We start from the raw sequence: 17,377 nt of genomic DNA, 5'->3' as shown, positions 1-17,377 counted from the left end.
AGACTCACAAGATGACAGGGCAAGTGCATAGAAGTTGGTGGGGACTATCTGGAAAGGTAGATAAAAATTGTGCTAGTTTAATGAATCACATTTGCTGTACAGCTATTTCTCTGTTTAATTACTAAACTACCCTTGTACACCACATACCACATTCTCTTATATGTATCACTGGATTTTACTGTTTAATTAAGGCCAGATATCAGCTTTGTTGTGGGATAACTACATTTATACGCATCTTTCAACATTTAGCAACACTTTCAACACTGCTGAAACTATAGTCACTGCCTGACCCACTACAACCTATCTAAAGTTCACATGCTGCCAATAAAGTTCCCAATGGCATCTTCATGGAACTATGCTTTAAATTTCACTAAGAGACTATATTCTCCTTGCAGTAAAAGTACTAATATGACTGATGCAATGTGAGAACAATTCTATGCTTTCTACTTTTCTTAAAAAAAGGTATGCACCTATTCAAAATAGAGACTACTCCTTTATTATAAAGGTTTCATCACTCTGGTTTTGTGGGAACTTCTTGACAGTCTTTCCCAGTCATTGTTCACAGTTTCTGATTCCATTTTATTTTTTTCCAAGTTACACTTAACAATTGGAAACAACTCAAAATCCTAACAAAAATGAATGTATGTATTACACCTCACAGAAAAGGATTAAAAAATATAAAACAATTAGAGGAACAAAATTGTCATATATTTGCCTATGACTTTCAATATATTTATAATACTGGGTCACAGTGTTCAAAAATTAAGACTCTTCAGTGATAGATGAAATTAAAACTTGAAGCTACATCAAAATGATTAACATATACATGTAATATAATTGCTGTGTCTTTTAGAACATTTTCTCTAATTTTTAAAAAATATATTTGTGAATATGCCAACTTTCACAGTTCATTTTCTAAGGATTATAAGACTCTTCAGTTACATCTCTTACAAGGTTCTTATTTCACTAAGTCATTTTACTTTGAGTAATGTTTAGCATTTAAAAATAACAAGGTATTATAGTTTAAATATTCTGTGCATATATCTGATGGAAGGTTTAAACACTACAGCAAATTTTCTCACTTGTCTGACTTCTGATAGCAAATATGAAACTACACTTTCTATGTAGTTGTCTTTTGCATTTATATTTTATCATATGTAACAATAATTATGAAAACAATTCATGTCACCAATGAAACATCAACTATCACAGATATGTAACAAGCACATAAGTATTTTCCAGTCCCAGTCTCTTGATCATAATAAAAACAATGCCACTCTCATTATAGTAAAACTTCTTAAAAATACTAATGACTTTAAAGTGTAAAAATATTATGTAATTGCTTCATCAGTGTTTCATGAAAGCTAGACCAACAGTCCAAGCAGAAACCTAACAGTGAACTTTTAATGTGGTCACTGTAATTGTTAGCATGAACACTTTTTGCATGCTTCATAGAAGAATCTTCTGTTATCTGTTCTCATATTTGAACCAATGCCTAGTGAGAGCTTAATAACAAAACTTCATGTCAGTTCATGAGATTCTGTTGTCTCATTTATTTTCTTTGCTTCTGTGAAAGAGGGTTGATGACATCTCTCAGTGTACATCTAATATTCATGCTCTGGAATTTTCTACAAAAGACATACTTAAAATTACATATATCAACATAATCTAAGAGACAGGAGAGATGAAGACACACATATTCCTGAGTAGCACACCACTATTTCAGGTACATAATATGGAATGCTTTATGTTTCTAACAAACATTTGAAGTCTTGAGATGCTATGTAAAACACTACCATATAACATGACACCAGACAAAATTGTTACACTATCAAAAACTGTTTAGAGCATTCATATAGAAGGCACTTCATGCTTTTGATATATTTCCCCTTAACTTGTGAAAGAAATGAAATCACTCTGAGAAGTCTGAGAACTCCTCTCATTACATTCTGAGTAATATTTTTACTTCATGCTTTTTATTCATTTGTACTCTTCCAAGTAAGGAGACCATTTTTATGAAGTTCTTTATCAATCATCATGGTAAAATGATATGAGAACATTAAAACCGAGTGTTGTCTGGCATCTTCATGAAGTAGGCAATGTGGTCAGGGCTAACATGGTAATGGTGCAGCCAGCGACTGCCCTTGCGCAGGCTTCCATCAATTCCATCTCTCCAGACACCTGCAGGAAGGTAGACTTCTCGATGCACAGCACCAGGCTCCAGTACTGGTGCCACAAGTATCTCATCACCAACAGAGAACTGATCTAGCACACGATGACAGGTGTGATCTGCTGGATCCAACATCCACAGAGGTCGGATGACTGGCAGGCCTGACACCAAGGCCATTTCTGTGAACTTCTTCAACACTGGAGTAACCTACAAGAAGAAATATTACATGCTGAGCAATGGGAAGAAGACCGTGGGAAACAAACCAAGGACAAAGAGACCAAATTAAACTGCTTAAATAAAATAAAAATTAGTTTATCTTCATACCTGTGAATGTGTATGGGGCTAGATTCATAGAGAGAATAGTATATATGAATAAATCATAAAAAACTAAGCACAAATTACTTCACTATGAAATAAAATAAAAATAGTCTGTTCAAAAATGCACATGTATGAAAGCAAAGTGTTCTGCCTGATAACATTCAACACACATTGCTCTGCCCTGTGCATTGTCAAATGTGTGAATTGTCCTCAGTATGCTGTCCACAGAGTGTCAAGACATTTCTGATCAAGCTTGTTACACTATTTGGTAGCTTCCCTCCTCAGTAGGAAAAATATAATAAGACCAGTCTCATGAGAAATATGTAATGGATCACTAACTGAAGGCATTTTCTTCAGAGAGACTGAAATATGCCATTGCCAAACCCCTGGTTGAGAAAGATGGTACGAAAGACGCCAATAACAACCAATCTATTTCATTGCTGAGCTCATTATACAATTTTTGAGAAGGTGATGTGTTCTAGAGTGGTATCTTACCTTTCAAAAAATAATATCCTCAGCAAATTACAGATTGGGTGTCAGAAGAGTTACTCACTGAGAATGTATTTACATGACCCCTCACCAAATTTTACAAGCATTAAATAATAAAATAGTGATGGTAGATATTTTCTGTGACCTATCTAAGGCATTTTACTGTGTGAATCACGATATTCTACTACATAAATGGGCATTTTAAGGAATTGATAGTATAGCCAATGAATGGATAATGTCATATCTAACAAGTTGTACTTAGTAATGCAGCTAATATAGTAAAGGGGCTCAATCTGAGGTCCACCGCTGTCCCTCATTACGTAAAGAATCTTTCATCTACTACATAAAAAGCAGAATTAGTTCTTTTTGTGGATGACACTAGTATTATAATAAATCAAGGATACATACAGAAACAGAAAAAAATGGTAAACAATGTTCTTAAAAGGATCATTGACTGATTTTCTGCAAATAGTCTCACACTCAATTTTATAAGGACACAACATATTCAGTCCTGAACAACTAGGGGTGCTACAGTAATGATAAGTGTAACACATGGTGAGTAAATAACAAATAAGACAAACTCCAGAATTCGTAGTTGTACATTTTAATGGGAATTTAAACTGGAAAAAGCACATTTTGGAACCCATAAAACAACACAGTTCCCCAACATTTGCTCTTACAATCACTGCAAAACTTGGGGAGATATAAATCAGTAAGTTGACACATTTTGTATATTTTCATTCAATAATGTAATATGTTCTCTAGTAACTCACCTTTAAGAAAGAAAATTTTCTATGTCAAAATCATGCTGTGAGATAACATGTGGTACTCATCCATGATCATCTTGCAGACAACTGTTTAAAGAGTTAGGCATTCTGAATACTGCTTCACAGTATATTTATTCCCTCATGAAGTTCATTGTAAAGAATCCACTGCAGTTCAAAAGGAATGACAATGAATGTAATTACTGTACCAGGAAGCAATATACATTCATTATTCCATAATAAGGTTGTCTTTATCACAAAAAGGGGTGCACAACACTGCAACTAAAATTTTTTATCACTTACCTAGTGATATAAAAATGTCTGACAGACAGCGAAGTAAAATTTGGAAACAAACTGAAAAAGCTTCTCTGTGATTATTCCTTCTATTCCATAGAATAATTTCTGTTATTGCAATGTGTAAAATGTGGTGCATAGGAATTACTAACTCACATCTATATGTTCAGCATGTAGCTATATTTAAAAATTAATTTGTGATGTGAATGTAAAATGACTCATTGACATGCAAAATAATCCATGGAGCATGAAACTAACTAACTATATAACTAACTAATCAAACAATGGAAAATCCAGGATGGAATGTAACAATACCAGAGAAGGAAAGTTGCCACTACCATATAGCAGATTTGCTGAGTCGCAACAGGCACAATAAAAAGATTCACACACTCACAGCTTTCAGCCATTAAGTAGCTCTCTGAGACTGCAGACGTGTGTGTAAGTTTCGTTTGCATATATATATATATATATATATATATATGGTTATAATAGAAGGAAACATTCCACGAAGGAAAAATATACCTAAAAACAAAGATGATGTGACTTACCAAATGAAAGTGCTGGCAGGTCGACAGACACACAAACGAACACAAACATACACACAAAATCCAAGCTTTCGCAACAAACTGTTGCCTCATCAGGAAAGAGGGAAGGAGAGGGAAAGACGAAAGGATGTGGGTTTTAAGGGAGAGGGTAAGGAGTCATTCCAGTCCCGGGAGCGGAAAGACTTACCTTAGGGGGAAAAAAGGACGGGTATACACTCGCACTGCTGACAAAGGCTTAATGGCTGAAAGCTATGATTGTGTGAATCTTTTTATTGTGCCTATGCGATTCAGCATCTCCACTATATAACTAACTAACTAACTAAGAACATCCAGAGTATGAGGCAGATTTAAATGATCATGCATTGAAAGTTTCAAATGGTCTCATGCATGTCCAGTCCAGTTCACAATGGCAGATATTGCAGGTTATTCCATGGAGGAAGTTCTTCACAAGGTGTGTTAATGCATAATCAACTCTAACAACAAACCCATTGTCAAAATACTGACTATACAAATCAACAGTAGGTTGGAGGACCCTGTCCCAATAGTGCACATTTCTTAAATTGTCCTTGGCCTTGCTGCAGTGGGAACACTGATTTGCATCAGATCACCAAAGTTAAGTGCTGTCGGCTTGGCCAACACTTGGATTGGAGATTGTCCTTGTCTGCTGTGCGCTGTTGCAAAGCAGGGCACATTCAGCCCTCATGACGCAAAATGAGGAGCTACTTGACTGAGAAGTAGTGTTCCAGTCACAGAAACTGACAACGGCCAAGAGAGTGTGTGGTGTTTACATGCGCCTCCATACCCACATCCAGTGATGTCCGTAAGATGAGGATGGCATGGCAGCCATTTGGTAACATTGGGCCTTCATGGCCTGTTCAGGTGGAGTTTTTTATTTGTTAAATTGCTCTACATCCTTTCCTTATGCTCATTTTGACTTTTTTCAATTAATGTCAGTCAATCTGTCAATAAAACTTAGACTTCTCTTAAGACTGTGATACTATCTTTGGAGTGACTGACAAAGTTATACTGTCTGTCAACATGTATTACAAGTTGAAGGTCAGCTGTCAGTCATTTCACCAAATGCTGATTATATTCAAGTCTTCCTGCAGTTCATACAAATTTATTAATGACATAACCTTTTCAGGGGATAATTGAGAAGCTGGAAACTTATTGAAACTAGAGTTACCCTCATCCAGCAAAAGGACGACATGTACTCTTTTTTTTTTGTATGCTGGTCGTATCCAGCAGCCATTTGCATATCTCATCAAATGTTTGAATTTTATTCTATATGAATCTAACATTTAAAATGTTTTGAACGATTTTTTATTTGTTTTATTTAATTTCTCCCTTGTTCCAAGTGTACATTTCTAATGCCACGGCCCGACAAAAAAAAAAAAAAAAAAAAAAAAAAAAAAAAAAAAAAAAAAAAAAAAAAAAACTGAAATGCCCAGAAGAGGGGGAGGAAACAAAATGAAACCTTATGGACTGAGAGGGTATGTGATCTTAGTGTAGCAATTACAAAACTGAGTCAAATTTACAGAGAACTTGGCAGTACAAGCTAACATATCAGTATGGTGTTGCACCCCCTCTGACCTGGATGCATGCACTAATTTGGTTGGGAAGGGTGTCATAATGCTGTTGTTTCCTCCCATAAGGCAAGCTAGCCCACAACTATTTTCTCTGGTTCTTGATATCCTGGATACTGGTAATGGGTCAGAGATAACATTAATGCTCATTCCAGAAATGTTCTACTTGGGACAGATGTGTGGATCTTTCTGGCCATGGGAGTATCTCAACATTGTCCACAATGACAGTTCTTCTGTAAAATGGCCCTATGATAGAGTCAATGAGAGATAATGCACGAGGATGCAGCATATCCATGATATACCATTGTGCTGTTAGAGTTCCCTCAGTCACTACCAGCTGTGAGTTGGATATAGCCAATGGCTCCCCACACCATGACACAAAGAGTGTTACCACTATGCCTCTTCAAATCATTTGAAGAATGGGACACCTCCCCAGGTCACCACCTTCTTACTGACAGTGGTCATTTGGCACAGTAAATAACCACAATCCTTCACTGAACACAATGCAATGCCATTCATCAGCAGTCCATGTTTCCTGGTCATGCTACCACTCAAAATGTGGCAGTTTGAGTTGTCATGTCAATGGCAGTCTTTGCATGGGACAGCAATTCACTAGTCCAACTGCTAGTAGTCTCTGACCAAAGGTCTGGGATGACACAGAATGTTCCAGGGAGAACATTACTTGCTCTCAGATGGCAAGCACTGATGTGAATGGGTTATGATATGCTTGGCACTCAATATAGTGATCCTCCCTGGTCAGACTTTGTAAACTGGAACCTTGATTATGAGTATGCTTGCCCTCACATTCTCATGCAGTCCTAAGTCATGTCTGAATGCCATCTGAATATTGCTTGGTTCAAGCAGCCTACCAAATGGAGACCCACATAAGGCACCATTCAAACTCTGTCAGCTGATGATAACACTGTCTCACATGAGTATATGAAAACTCAACATCTGATGCTGTTCACATATTTTATATATTCTACCAGTCTGGGGAACAACACTAAACATCAACAAAGCTAATGCACTCTGATGGAAGTTGCACATTATGTGTTCAAAAGTATCAGGGCACCACCAAAAACATACGTTTTTCCTATTAGATGCATTGTGCTGCCACCTACTCCATGTCAGCGACCTCATTAGTCATTAGACATCGTGAGAGAGCAGAATGGGGTACTCCACAGAACTCGTGGACTTCGAACGTGGTCAGGTGATTGGGTGTCACTTGTGTCATACATCTGTACAAGAGATTTCCAAAGTCCTAAACATCTCTAGCTCCACTGTTTCCAATGTGATAGTGAAGTGGAAATGTGAAGGGACATGTACAGCACAAAAGCGTACAGGCTGACCTCGTCTATTGACTGACAGATACTGCCAACAGTTGAAGAAGCTTGTAATGTGTAATAGGCAGAGATCCGCTGCGAATATTATGACAGTTAGGTGGGAGGTGAGAAAACTTGGATTTCTTGTTCGAGCAGCTTCTCATAAACCACACATCACACGGGTAAATGCCAAACAACGCCTCGCTTGGTGTAAGAAGTGTAAACATCGGATGATTGAACAGTGGAAAAATGTTGTGTGGAGTGATGAATCATGGTACACAATCTGGTGATCCAATGGCAGGGTGTGATTATGGTGAATGCCCGGTGAATATCATCTGCCAGTGTGTATCATCTGCCAGTGTGTGTAGTGCCAACAGTAAAATTCAGAGGCATTGGTGTTATGATGTGGTCGTGTTTTCATGGAGGGGGCGTGCACCCCTTACTGTTTCACGTGGCACTATCACAGCACAGGCCTACATTGATGTTTTAAGCACCTTCTTGCTTCCCACTGCTGAAGAGCAATTTGGGGATGGCGACTGCATCTTTCAACATGACTGAGCACCTGTTCATAATGCACGGCCTGTGGCGGAATGGGTACACAACAATAACATGCCTGTAATGGACTGGTCTGCACAGAGTCCTGACCTGAATCCTATATAACACCTCTGGGATGCTTTGGAATGTCGACTTCGTGCCAGGCCTCACTAACTGATGTCAATACCTCTCCTCAGTGCAGCACTCTTTGAAGAATGGGCAATCATTCCCTAAGAAACCTTCCAGCCTGTGGAAGCTGTCATCAAGGCTAAGGGTGGGCCAACACCATATTGAATTCCAGCATTACTGATGGAGGGTGCCATGAACTTGTAAGTCATTTTCAGCCAGGTGTCCAGATACTTTTGATCACATAGTGCATCTTTCACAGAAAATTGCAATTACAGTCATTTACTTATCTACCATTGGTGTGTATGTGTAAGAAGTTACATTGACATCCAGCAATGCCTTCTTGGTGCTTCACCTTTGTTGTCAGGTAGTGTAATTTAACAATGAAAAATCCTTAAATTTGAAACAAGTATAGTATTATATGAGTCCATGAAGTGTGAAAGAAATAGTTCCAAGTGGTTCAGTATTAACCTCAAATATCTGGGTCATGGTTGGAAAGTTGGAGTTAGACTGTGGTGTGAGTAAGAAGAAAAAATATCACTGTCATGTCTCTTTCTATTGGCTATTATTTTCTGTAATACTAATTTCTTGAGAAAAACTTGCAGTTAGCACATTGGCAGGGACCAGTGAAAGAACCACTGGATAGTGTTTGTAACAGGCATAAGAAGAGGAAGCGTAAATTTCAGGTTAACAAAAGCAAAAATATCCTTATTTTAAAGAAGGGTGTTGTGACAGTGAGGCAAAATGTAAAATGTGTAACAGCTTTTATGGTTATTGGAAACTAAAGGTCTGGGGATCTTGAGAGAAACTTGAGTAGCAGAAAGAACAGAAAATTTGTTGGACCAAGTAATACTTCATTAAATACAATGTCATTGTTTGTAGAAAACAGTTCACCTGTTCAGAAGAAAGTTCAAGTTGTAGAGGTGCTTATGAGATTTCACTTAGTAAATACCTTTCTGAGAGTTCTTTCCTTTTTAAAAGTTATCCTCCTTTCCTTTAATAAACACCCTACTTTAAAAATTTTCCATATGGTAACCCTAGTTGAAACGTCACCTCCAGACTATACTTCTCTTTGATTAGAGATGATATGTACAGCTTGCAATTTCATACAGTTATAAGTATTTTACTGAGTTGACAACTTCTCATTGTTGACAAAAACTGGCAAAATTTTAGAGAATGATTAACTATAAAGTGTAATTATAATAAGAAAATCATGCCATGCATGATAAAGGGATTCCTTGATCTCCTCAGCTTCACTCTCTCCCACTACCCAAAACACTTCATTCAGTTTATCCACATCACTTGGCTGCCCAGCTAATGCTTCATAGGCACTCTGGATATTTTCATCATCTGTGCCTTCACAAGCAAAAATTTGTATTCTAAATGCGAATATGCTTTCTAATTATAGAACACTGCCCTGAAAAACTTAAGAACGAGCTAGATAAAGTAATGTACGGAACATTAACTACTCAATGGGAATACATTAAAGTGTGAGGTCATGTTGCTGGAGGTTTTCCAGTTGTGCACAGAAAATTGGATGTCACATGGCATTGGGTCAGCACGACTATAGTGCCAAATTGGAGTGCCCCTGTAATACAAGGTAGTTGAAGGAATGGGAAAAGACAGTATGTGTCAAAGAACTAAAAACAAACCACATCAAAGACTTACAAATACCAGAAAGAAGCTCTTTTAAGAATAAAGTACTAATTTATTATAGCCGTTATGCAACTTTGACTTGACTTAGCAGTTTATGTAGGCATGGTATGCACACAGTTGCCTTTTCAATTAAATATGATGTATCGTACCATTAGCTAGTTTTCGAGCCACTGCAGGCTCATCATCAGTTGGAAGTATGGTACCATGCTTTTAATTGTTTCACACTTTGCAACCATTCACTCTGGTAGTTTACTGTTACCTTTATTCTTAATTATTATTATTATTATTAGTAGTAGTAGTAGTAGTAGTATATTGCCATGTTTCTAAGACAAAAGTTCAATTCAGGTACACATCCTAGCTCTCGGGAGAAGAAAGAATAAAAGTTGATATTACAAATATTTTTAACAGGGTCAGAACTGGAGTTCTTTTATGACGCCATTCGCCTTCAAAGATCTTAAAAATGTTTCATACCCTCACGTCTAGGACCCCACCTCCCGCAAACCATGATATGGACGCCCATGAGTCTGTCTCAATGCTTGTAAATATGTTGTTCTATGATATAATGCATCTCTTGTCAAAGATAACGATGCGGAAAAATGGAATGACTAGCATCCGCAAACTTGTATTTACGTTCGGTGTCCATTTGCTATAAAACCTTTTTCGTAAACATTTTGTTAACTTAAGCCTAAATTTCTGATATTTTCGCCAGCGCAACAACCTTAGCGTCAAACTGCATTTGGTCTAGAAAATCATGTTCCTGTAATACCGTCATCCGACGACGGTCCCAAAGTGCCTCAAAAATTAATCGTAAAATAAACGGTATTAAATAGAGAAATTGGCGGGTTTGGAGTAAGTTTCGTGCTCTTAGGATTCCGTACAAACTTGTTTATGTGTATGGACAGTCGATGAGTTCCGAGAATCGAGGATCTCGACAGTTTTTGCCTCTTATCTACGTTTATACCGGCAAGATACCGACCCAAGGGATTAAAAGACTTTCGAGAATGTTTCAGTTTCAAGCTTGAAAACGAACAAGTCACAAAAGAAATATTTTTTCCTATGATATAATTATAAATTAACAGTTTTCGGATTTTTTTTCCTTGTTAATATTGTGTTACCTTGGTTCTTGCCATATTTCTTGATTGGAGGTGAACGGGAAGTACCCTATATGTTTTGGTGAGCGAGGTTGCGAGTATCAAAATACGAGTATGTGACATCAATGGCCGTATCTTTTGATTGCATTGACCTAGAACAACCCCTTTTTTACATCGGCAAGGAACAGTAGACCCTAATATGTGACAAATTTCCACTTGATACATCCACCCGTTCCTGAGAGAAATGGTTGTGCGGAAAAGTCGTACACACAAACAGACAGACAGACCGATAGACGGACAACAAAGTGATCCCATAAGGGTTCCATTTTTACTGATTGAGGTACGGAAGCATAAAAAGGGACTGGCTGCATATCATACCTACATAAACCGACAGTAAAATACTAAATTTAGATGACTTTCTAGGCAGAATAAATAAGAAATCAGGAACAACATGGACAAAAGAAAGGAAACATTAACATGAAGAGAAGTACTGGAAAAATAGCAAACGACAGAGGAAGACAAAGAACTGTCGTTAATTGATCCTGGATAGTCCATATGAAGATAAATAAAAAAGTTTCCAATACATTTTTAGGAGACGGTTCCTCACAGCTCTCATACATTTGAAAATTTTCTTATTACCATCTTGAGCTGCTGGTAAAGTACTTTTACTTATAAAACCAGTTTTTTTTTCTTTATTGTATTTCAATTCCCCATCGGGGCGGGCTGGCAGCAGCATATGCGCTGCTCTTCAGCTGAAAGACATAGAACAAACAATAGAAGACAGTTAAAAATATACAAAGGAGAGAATATGGTGAACATAGATATTAAAAAGAGGGAGGCAATAGACAAAAAAAGGGGCGACTGTAAAATGGAGATAAAAACCGTAAAAAAGTAGCGCACACAAAAAAACCACACACTGCGACAATTAAAAGAACACAAGGCACAGTATGATTGGAGCATAAAAGTATCGGCGGATGGCGTAGCACGTAACAAACACTGACAGCGACCCTCAAGGCAGCACACAATTAAAATCACACTTCTTGACGCACAGGAGAAACAGCACTAAACACAACACTGACGTGGCACACTGATGATGATCAAAACAGAGGATCTGCCAGGTGCAAGGAGATGAGGGAGACCAGAAGAAGGGAGAGTGGGGAAGGGAGGGGGGAGATGGGCAGGGGGCACGCTGAAGAGGGCCAGGTAGGGAGGGATGTGGGAAGGAAAGAGGCAAGGATGGGGTGCAGGGTCTCGGGGGGGGGGAGGGGAGAGGAGGAAAATCCTCCCTGGGAGAAGGAGGGGAGAGGAAAAAGGGGGCCCTGGGGAGGGGGGGGGGACAAGGCCAGGTTATAGTTGGAAGGAAGGGTAGATGTCATGGCGAAGTTCAACATCCGGGAGGGGGAGGCGCTGGAAACTGCCCTGATGAAGGAGGTGGAGGGTGTGGTGGAGAGAGGGAGGGATACAGTGATAGAGGCGCGGCAACAGGTGGGGGGTGGAGAGGAAGGAGGAAACCAGGGGGTGGGGGGATCATGCCTACGGACAATGTAAAGGATGTGGAGATGTTGGCGGAACAGGAGGAGGTGGGGGAAGGGGATCAGATCATACAGGATCTGTGTGGGGGAAGGAAGGCGGATACGGAAGGCAAGGCAGAGTACATGGCATTCGAGCATTTGGAGGGCCTTGTAAAAGCGGGTGGGTGTGGAGATCCAGGCAATGCTGGCATAACAGAGGATAGGACGGATGCAGGATTTGTAGGTGTGGAGGATGGTAGAAGGATGCAATCCCAATGTCCTGCCAGACAGGAGTTTCAGAAGGCGGAGGCGGATGGACTGGTGATGAGGGGTCCAGGGGAGGTGTCGGTGAAGGGTGAGGCCAAGGTATCTCAGGGTGGGGGTGAGCTGGATGGGACAACCATAAAGGGTGATGTAGAAATCATGGAGACGAAAGGAGCAGGTGGTGCGGCCTATGATGATTGCCTGGGTTTTGGAGGGGTTGTGATGGAGGAACCACTGGGTACACCAAGTGGTGAACCGGTTAGGTTGGTTTGGAGGGTATGTTGGGACTGTTAAAGGGTAGGATAGAGAGCCAGGAAGGCGGTGTCATCAGCATACTGGAGAAGGTGGACTGGTGGGGGTGGCTTGGGAATATCAGCCGTATACAAGAGATAAAGGAGAGGGGAGAGGACAGAGCCCTGGGGGACACCAGCAGTGGGATAAAAGAGACGGGAGATGGTGTTGTGGAGGGTGACATAGGAAGGACAGTGCAAGAGGAAGGAGGCGACCAGATGGACAAAATTGATAGGCAGGGTGTAGGTTCGGAGTTTAAAGAGGAGACCAGGATGCCATACACGGTCATAGGCATTTTGGAGGTCAAGGAAAACAAAAATGGCAGAGCGACGAGAGTTGAGCTGGAGGGACAGAAGATGAACGAGGTTAAGGAGTTGGTCTTCAGTGGAGAAGGAGGGTCGGAAGCCACACTGGGTAAGTGAGAGGAGGTGGTGTTGAGTAAGGTGCTGATGGATACGGTGGCAGAGGATGGATTCAAAGACCTTACCGAAGACGGAGGTGAGGCAGATGGGATGATAGGAAGAGGCAGCAGAAGGGGGCTTGTTGGGTTTGAGGAATAAGATGGCTCAAATGGTTCAAATGGCTCTGAGCACTATGGGACTTAACATCTGTGGTCATCAGTCCCGTAGAACTTAGAACTACTTAAACCTAACTAACCTAAGGACATCACACACATCCATGCCCAAGGCAGGATTCGAACCTGCGACCGTAGCAGTATGTGCGGTTCTGGACTGCGCGCCTAGAACCGCTAGACCACCGCGGCCGGCGAGGAATAAGAGGACGTGGGAAGTCTTCCACAGGTCAGGGTAGAAGCCAGTAGAGAGGATGACGTTATTGAGATGGGGAGGACAGTCAGGAAGGAATAGGGTCTTTCTCGAAGATGGCGGTAGATGACACAGTCGTGACCAGGGGCAGTGTTGTGTTTGGACCGGAGGATAAGTTTAATGTCTTGTGCTGTGATGGGAGTGTTTATGTCGGAGGGGGGCAACTACCCTAAGTACTGGAGACTAGGAGCAAGGGGAGTGACCGAGGTATCGGCACGTTCCATGATGGTGGGGAAAAGAGAATAATCAAAGTGGGGATCATCTGGGATGGAGAAGACCTCGGAAAGGTGGGAAGCGAAGTGGTTGGCCTTACTGAGGTGGTCAGGAAGAGACGATCGTTATGGAGAAGGGGGTAGTGGGGAGCAGAAAGGGAACCAGTAAGGCGATGGAAGGCGGACCAGTACTTGGAGGAGTTGATAGAGAGGGTGACGTTGAGTCGTGTGCAGGTCAGGCGCCAGTCTTGGCGTTTCGTTGCTGTAATAAGGCTCCGTACGTGTCGCTGTATTTGCCGGTGGCGTTGGAGTGTATCCCTGTCATAAAACCAGTTTCAGTCGTCTGACTATAATCAGGTTCTCACATAAAAGTATTCACAGTACTGTCTTAGGAGAAATATAAAATCGTTACCGTCAGGTGATAAAATTTGAATAATACATTGCTATCATATCATAAGAAAATGATGTCGACATCTACAGGGTGATCCACTGATCGTGGCTGGGCCAAATATCTCACGAAATAAGCGTCAAACGAAAAAACTACAAAGAACGAAACGTGTCTAGCTTGAAGGCGGAAACCGGATGGCGCTATGGTTGGCCCGCTAGATGGCGCTGCCATAGATCAAACGGATATCAACTGCGTTTTTTTTTTAAATTAGGAACCCCCGTTTTTATTAAATATTCGTGTAGTACGTAAAGAAATATGAATGTTTTAGTTGGACCACTTTTTTCCCTTTTGACACATGGTGCTGTAATAGTCACAAACATATGGGTCACAATTTTAGATCAACAGTTGGTAACAGGTAGGTTTTTTAAATTAAAATACAGAGCGCAGGTATGTTTGAACATTTTATTTCGGTTGTTCCAATATGATGCATGCATCTTTGTGAACTTATCATTTCTGAGAACGCATGCTGTTACAGCGTGATTGCCTGTAAATAACACATTAATGCAATAAATTCTGAAAATGATATCCGTCAACCTCAATGCATTTGGCAATACGTGTAACGACATTCCTCTCAACAGCGAGTAGTTCGCCTTCCGTAATGTTCGCACATGCATTGACAATACGCTGACGCATGTTGTCAGGCGTTCTTGGTGGATCCCGACAGCAAATATCCTTCAACTTTCCCCACAGAAAGAAATCCGGTGACGTCAGATACGGTGAACGTGCAAGCCATAGCATGGTGCTTCGACGACCAATCCACCTGTCATGAAATATGCTATTAAATATCGCTTCAACCGCAAGTGAGCTATGTGCCGGACATCCATCATGTTGGAAGTACATCGCCATTCTGTCATGCAGTGAAATATCTTGTAGTAACAACGGTAGGACATTACGTAAGAAATCAGCATACAGTGCACCATTTAGATTGCCATCGATAAAATGGGGGCCAATTATCCTTCCTCTCATAATGCCGCACCATACATTATCCACCAAGGTCGCTGATGTTCCACTTTTCCCAGCCATCGTGAATTTTCCGTTGCCCAATAGTGCATATTATGTCGGTTTACGTTACCGCTGTTGGCGAATGACGCTTCGTCGCTAAATAGAATGCGTGCAAAAAATCTGTCATCGTCCCGTAATTTCTCTTGTGGCCAGTGGCAGAACAGTACACGATGTTCAAAGTCGTCGCCATGCAATTCCTGGTGCATAGAAATATGGTACGGGTGCAATCGATGTTGATGTAGCATTCTCAATACCGACGTTTTTGATATTCCCGATTCTCGCGCAATTTGTCTACTACTGATGTGCGGATTAGCCGCGACAGCACCTAAAACGCATACTTGGGCATCATCATTTGTTGCAGGTCGTGGTTGACTTTTCACATGTGGCTGAACAGTTCCTGTTTCCTTAAATAACGTAAGTATCCGGCGAAACGTCCGGACACTTGGATGATGTCGTGCAGGATACCGAGCAGTATACATAGCACACGCCCGTTGGGCATTTTGATCACAATAGCCATACATCAACACCATATCGAACTTTTCCGCAATTGGTAAACGGTCCATTTTAACACGGGTAATGTATCACGAAACAAATACCGTCCGCACTGGCGGAATGTTACGTGATACCACGTACTTATACGTTTGTGACTATTACAGCGCCATCTATCACAAAGCGAAAAAAGTGGTCCAGCTAAAACATTCATATTTCTTCACGTACTACACAATTATGTAGTAAAAATGGGGGTTCCTATATAGAAAAACGCAGTTGATATCCATTTGACCTATGGCAGCGCCATCTAGCGGGCCAACCATAGCGCCATCTGGATTCCCCCTTCAAGCTAGACGAGTTTCGTTCTTTGTAGTTTTTTCGTTTGATGCTTATTTCGTGAGATATTTGGCCGGTCACTATCAACGGATCACCACGTATAAAAACTGTGTTATGGAGTGTACTTAGTCCTGTTAAAACTACACTGAGGTGACGAAAGTCATGGGACACCTCCAAACGCCGTGTCGAGCCGCCTCCTGCCTGTTGTAATGCAGCAACTTCGACATGGCAGTATGTTGTGCGCGAACTGACCACTCAATTACATTCCATAAATATTCGATGGGAGCCATGTCAGGCGATCCGGGTGGGTAGATCATTTGCTCGAATTGTCCAGAATGTTCTTTAAACCAGTTGCGAACATTTCTGGCGCAGTGACATGACATCGTTGTTTGGGAACACGTAGTCCGTAAATGGCTGCACATGGTCTCCAAGCTACCGAACTTAACCATTTCCAGTCAATGTTGAATTAGTTGGACCAGAAGACTGAGTCCATTCCATGTAAACACAGTCTACACCATTATGGAGCCACCACCAGCTTGCACAGTGCCTCGTTGACGACTTAGGTCCTTGGTTTCGTAGTGCCTCTGGACACTCGATCCCTTCCATTGGCACTTAGCAACTGAAATGAGGACTCATCTGGCCGGGCCACGTTGTTCCATTCGTCTAGGATCCAACTGATATGGTCACAAACCTAGAAGAGACGCTGCAGGCGATGTCGTGCTGTTAGCAAAGGTACTCGCATCTGTCGCCTGCTGCCGTAGCCCATTAACACAAAAATTCGCTACATTGTTTTAAAGGATACATTCGTCGTCGGCCCACATTGATTGCTGCGGTTATTTCATGCAATGTTGCTTGTCTGTTAGCACTGACAGCTCTACGCAAACACCGCTGCTCTCGGTCGTTAAGTGAAGGCCGTAAGCCACCGTGTGTCTGTGGTAAGAGGCAATGCCCGAAATCTGGTATTCTCGGCACACTCTTGATGCTGTAGATCGGAATATTGAATTTCCTAATGATTTCTGAAATGCAATGTCCCATGTGTCTAGCACAAACTACCATTCTGCGTTCGAAGAATGTTAATTCCAGTCATGTTGGACACCTTTTCACC

At 40.9% G+C, this 17,377-nt stretch overlaps 1 protein-coding gene across 3 annotated transcripts in view; it reads right to left on the bottom strand.

Annotated features, from left to right (window-relative positions):
- Positions 1-495: 495 nt before the first annotated feature.
- Positions 496-17,377, bottom strand: part of LOC126094912 (myogenesis-regulating glycosidase) — a 693,284-nt gene continuing 676,402 nt past the window's right edge. The window contains exon 12 of one of the 3 annotated variants that reach the window (XM_049909551.1): positions 496-2,377. In XM_049909551.1, the coding sequence (XP_049765508.1) occupies positions 2,060-2,377 (318 nt within the window). In that variant the 3' untranslated portion in view covers positions 496-2,059. The remainder of the gene's footprint in view (positions 2,378-17,377) is intronic. The other 2 variants (XM_049909552.1, XM_049909554.1) reach the window with 2 other exon arrangements.

The sequence above is a fragment of the Schistocerca cancellata genome, chromosome 8 (assembly GCF_023864275.1).
Source record: "Schistocerca cancellata isolate TAMUIC-IGC-003103 chromosome 8, iqSchCanc2.1, whole genome shotgun sequence".
Classification (NCBI taxonomy): domain Eukaryota; kingdom Metazoa; phylum Arthropoda; class Insecta; order Orthoptera; family Acrididae; genus Schistocerca; species Schistocerca cancellata.
The sequence above is the reverse complement of the archived record's forward strand: the minus strand, read 5'-3'. Positions and strand labels throughout refer to the sequence as shown.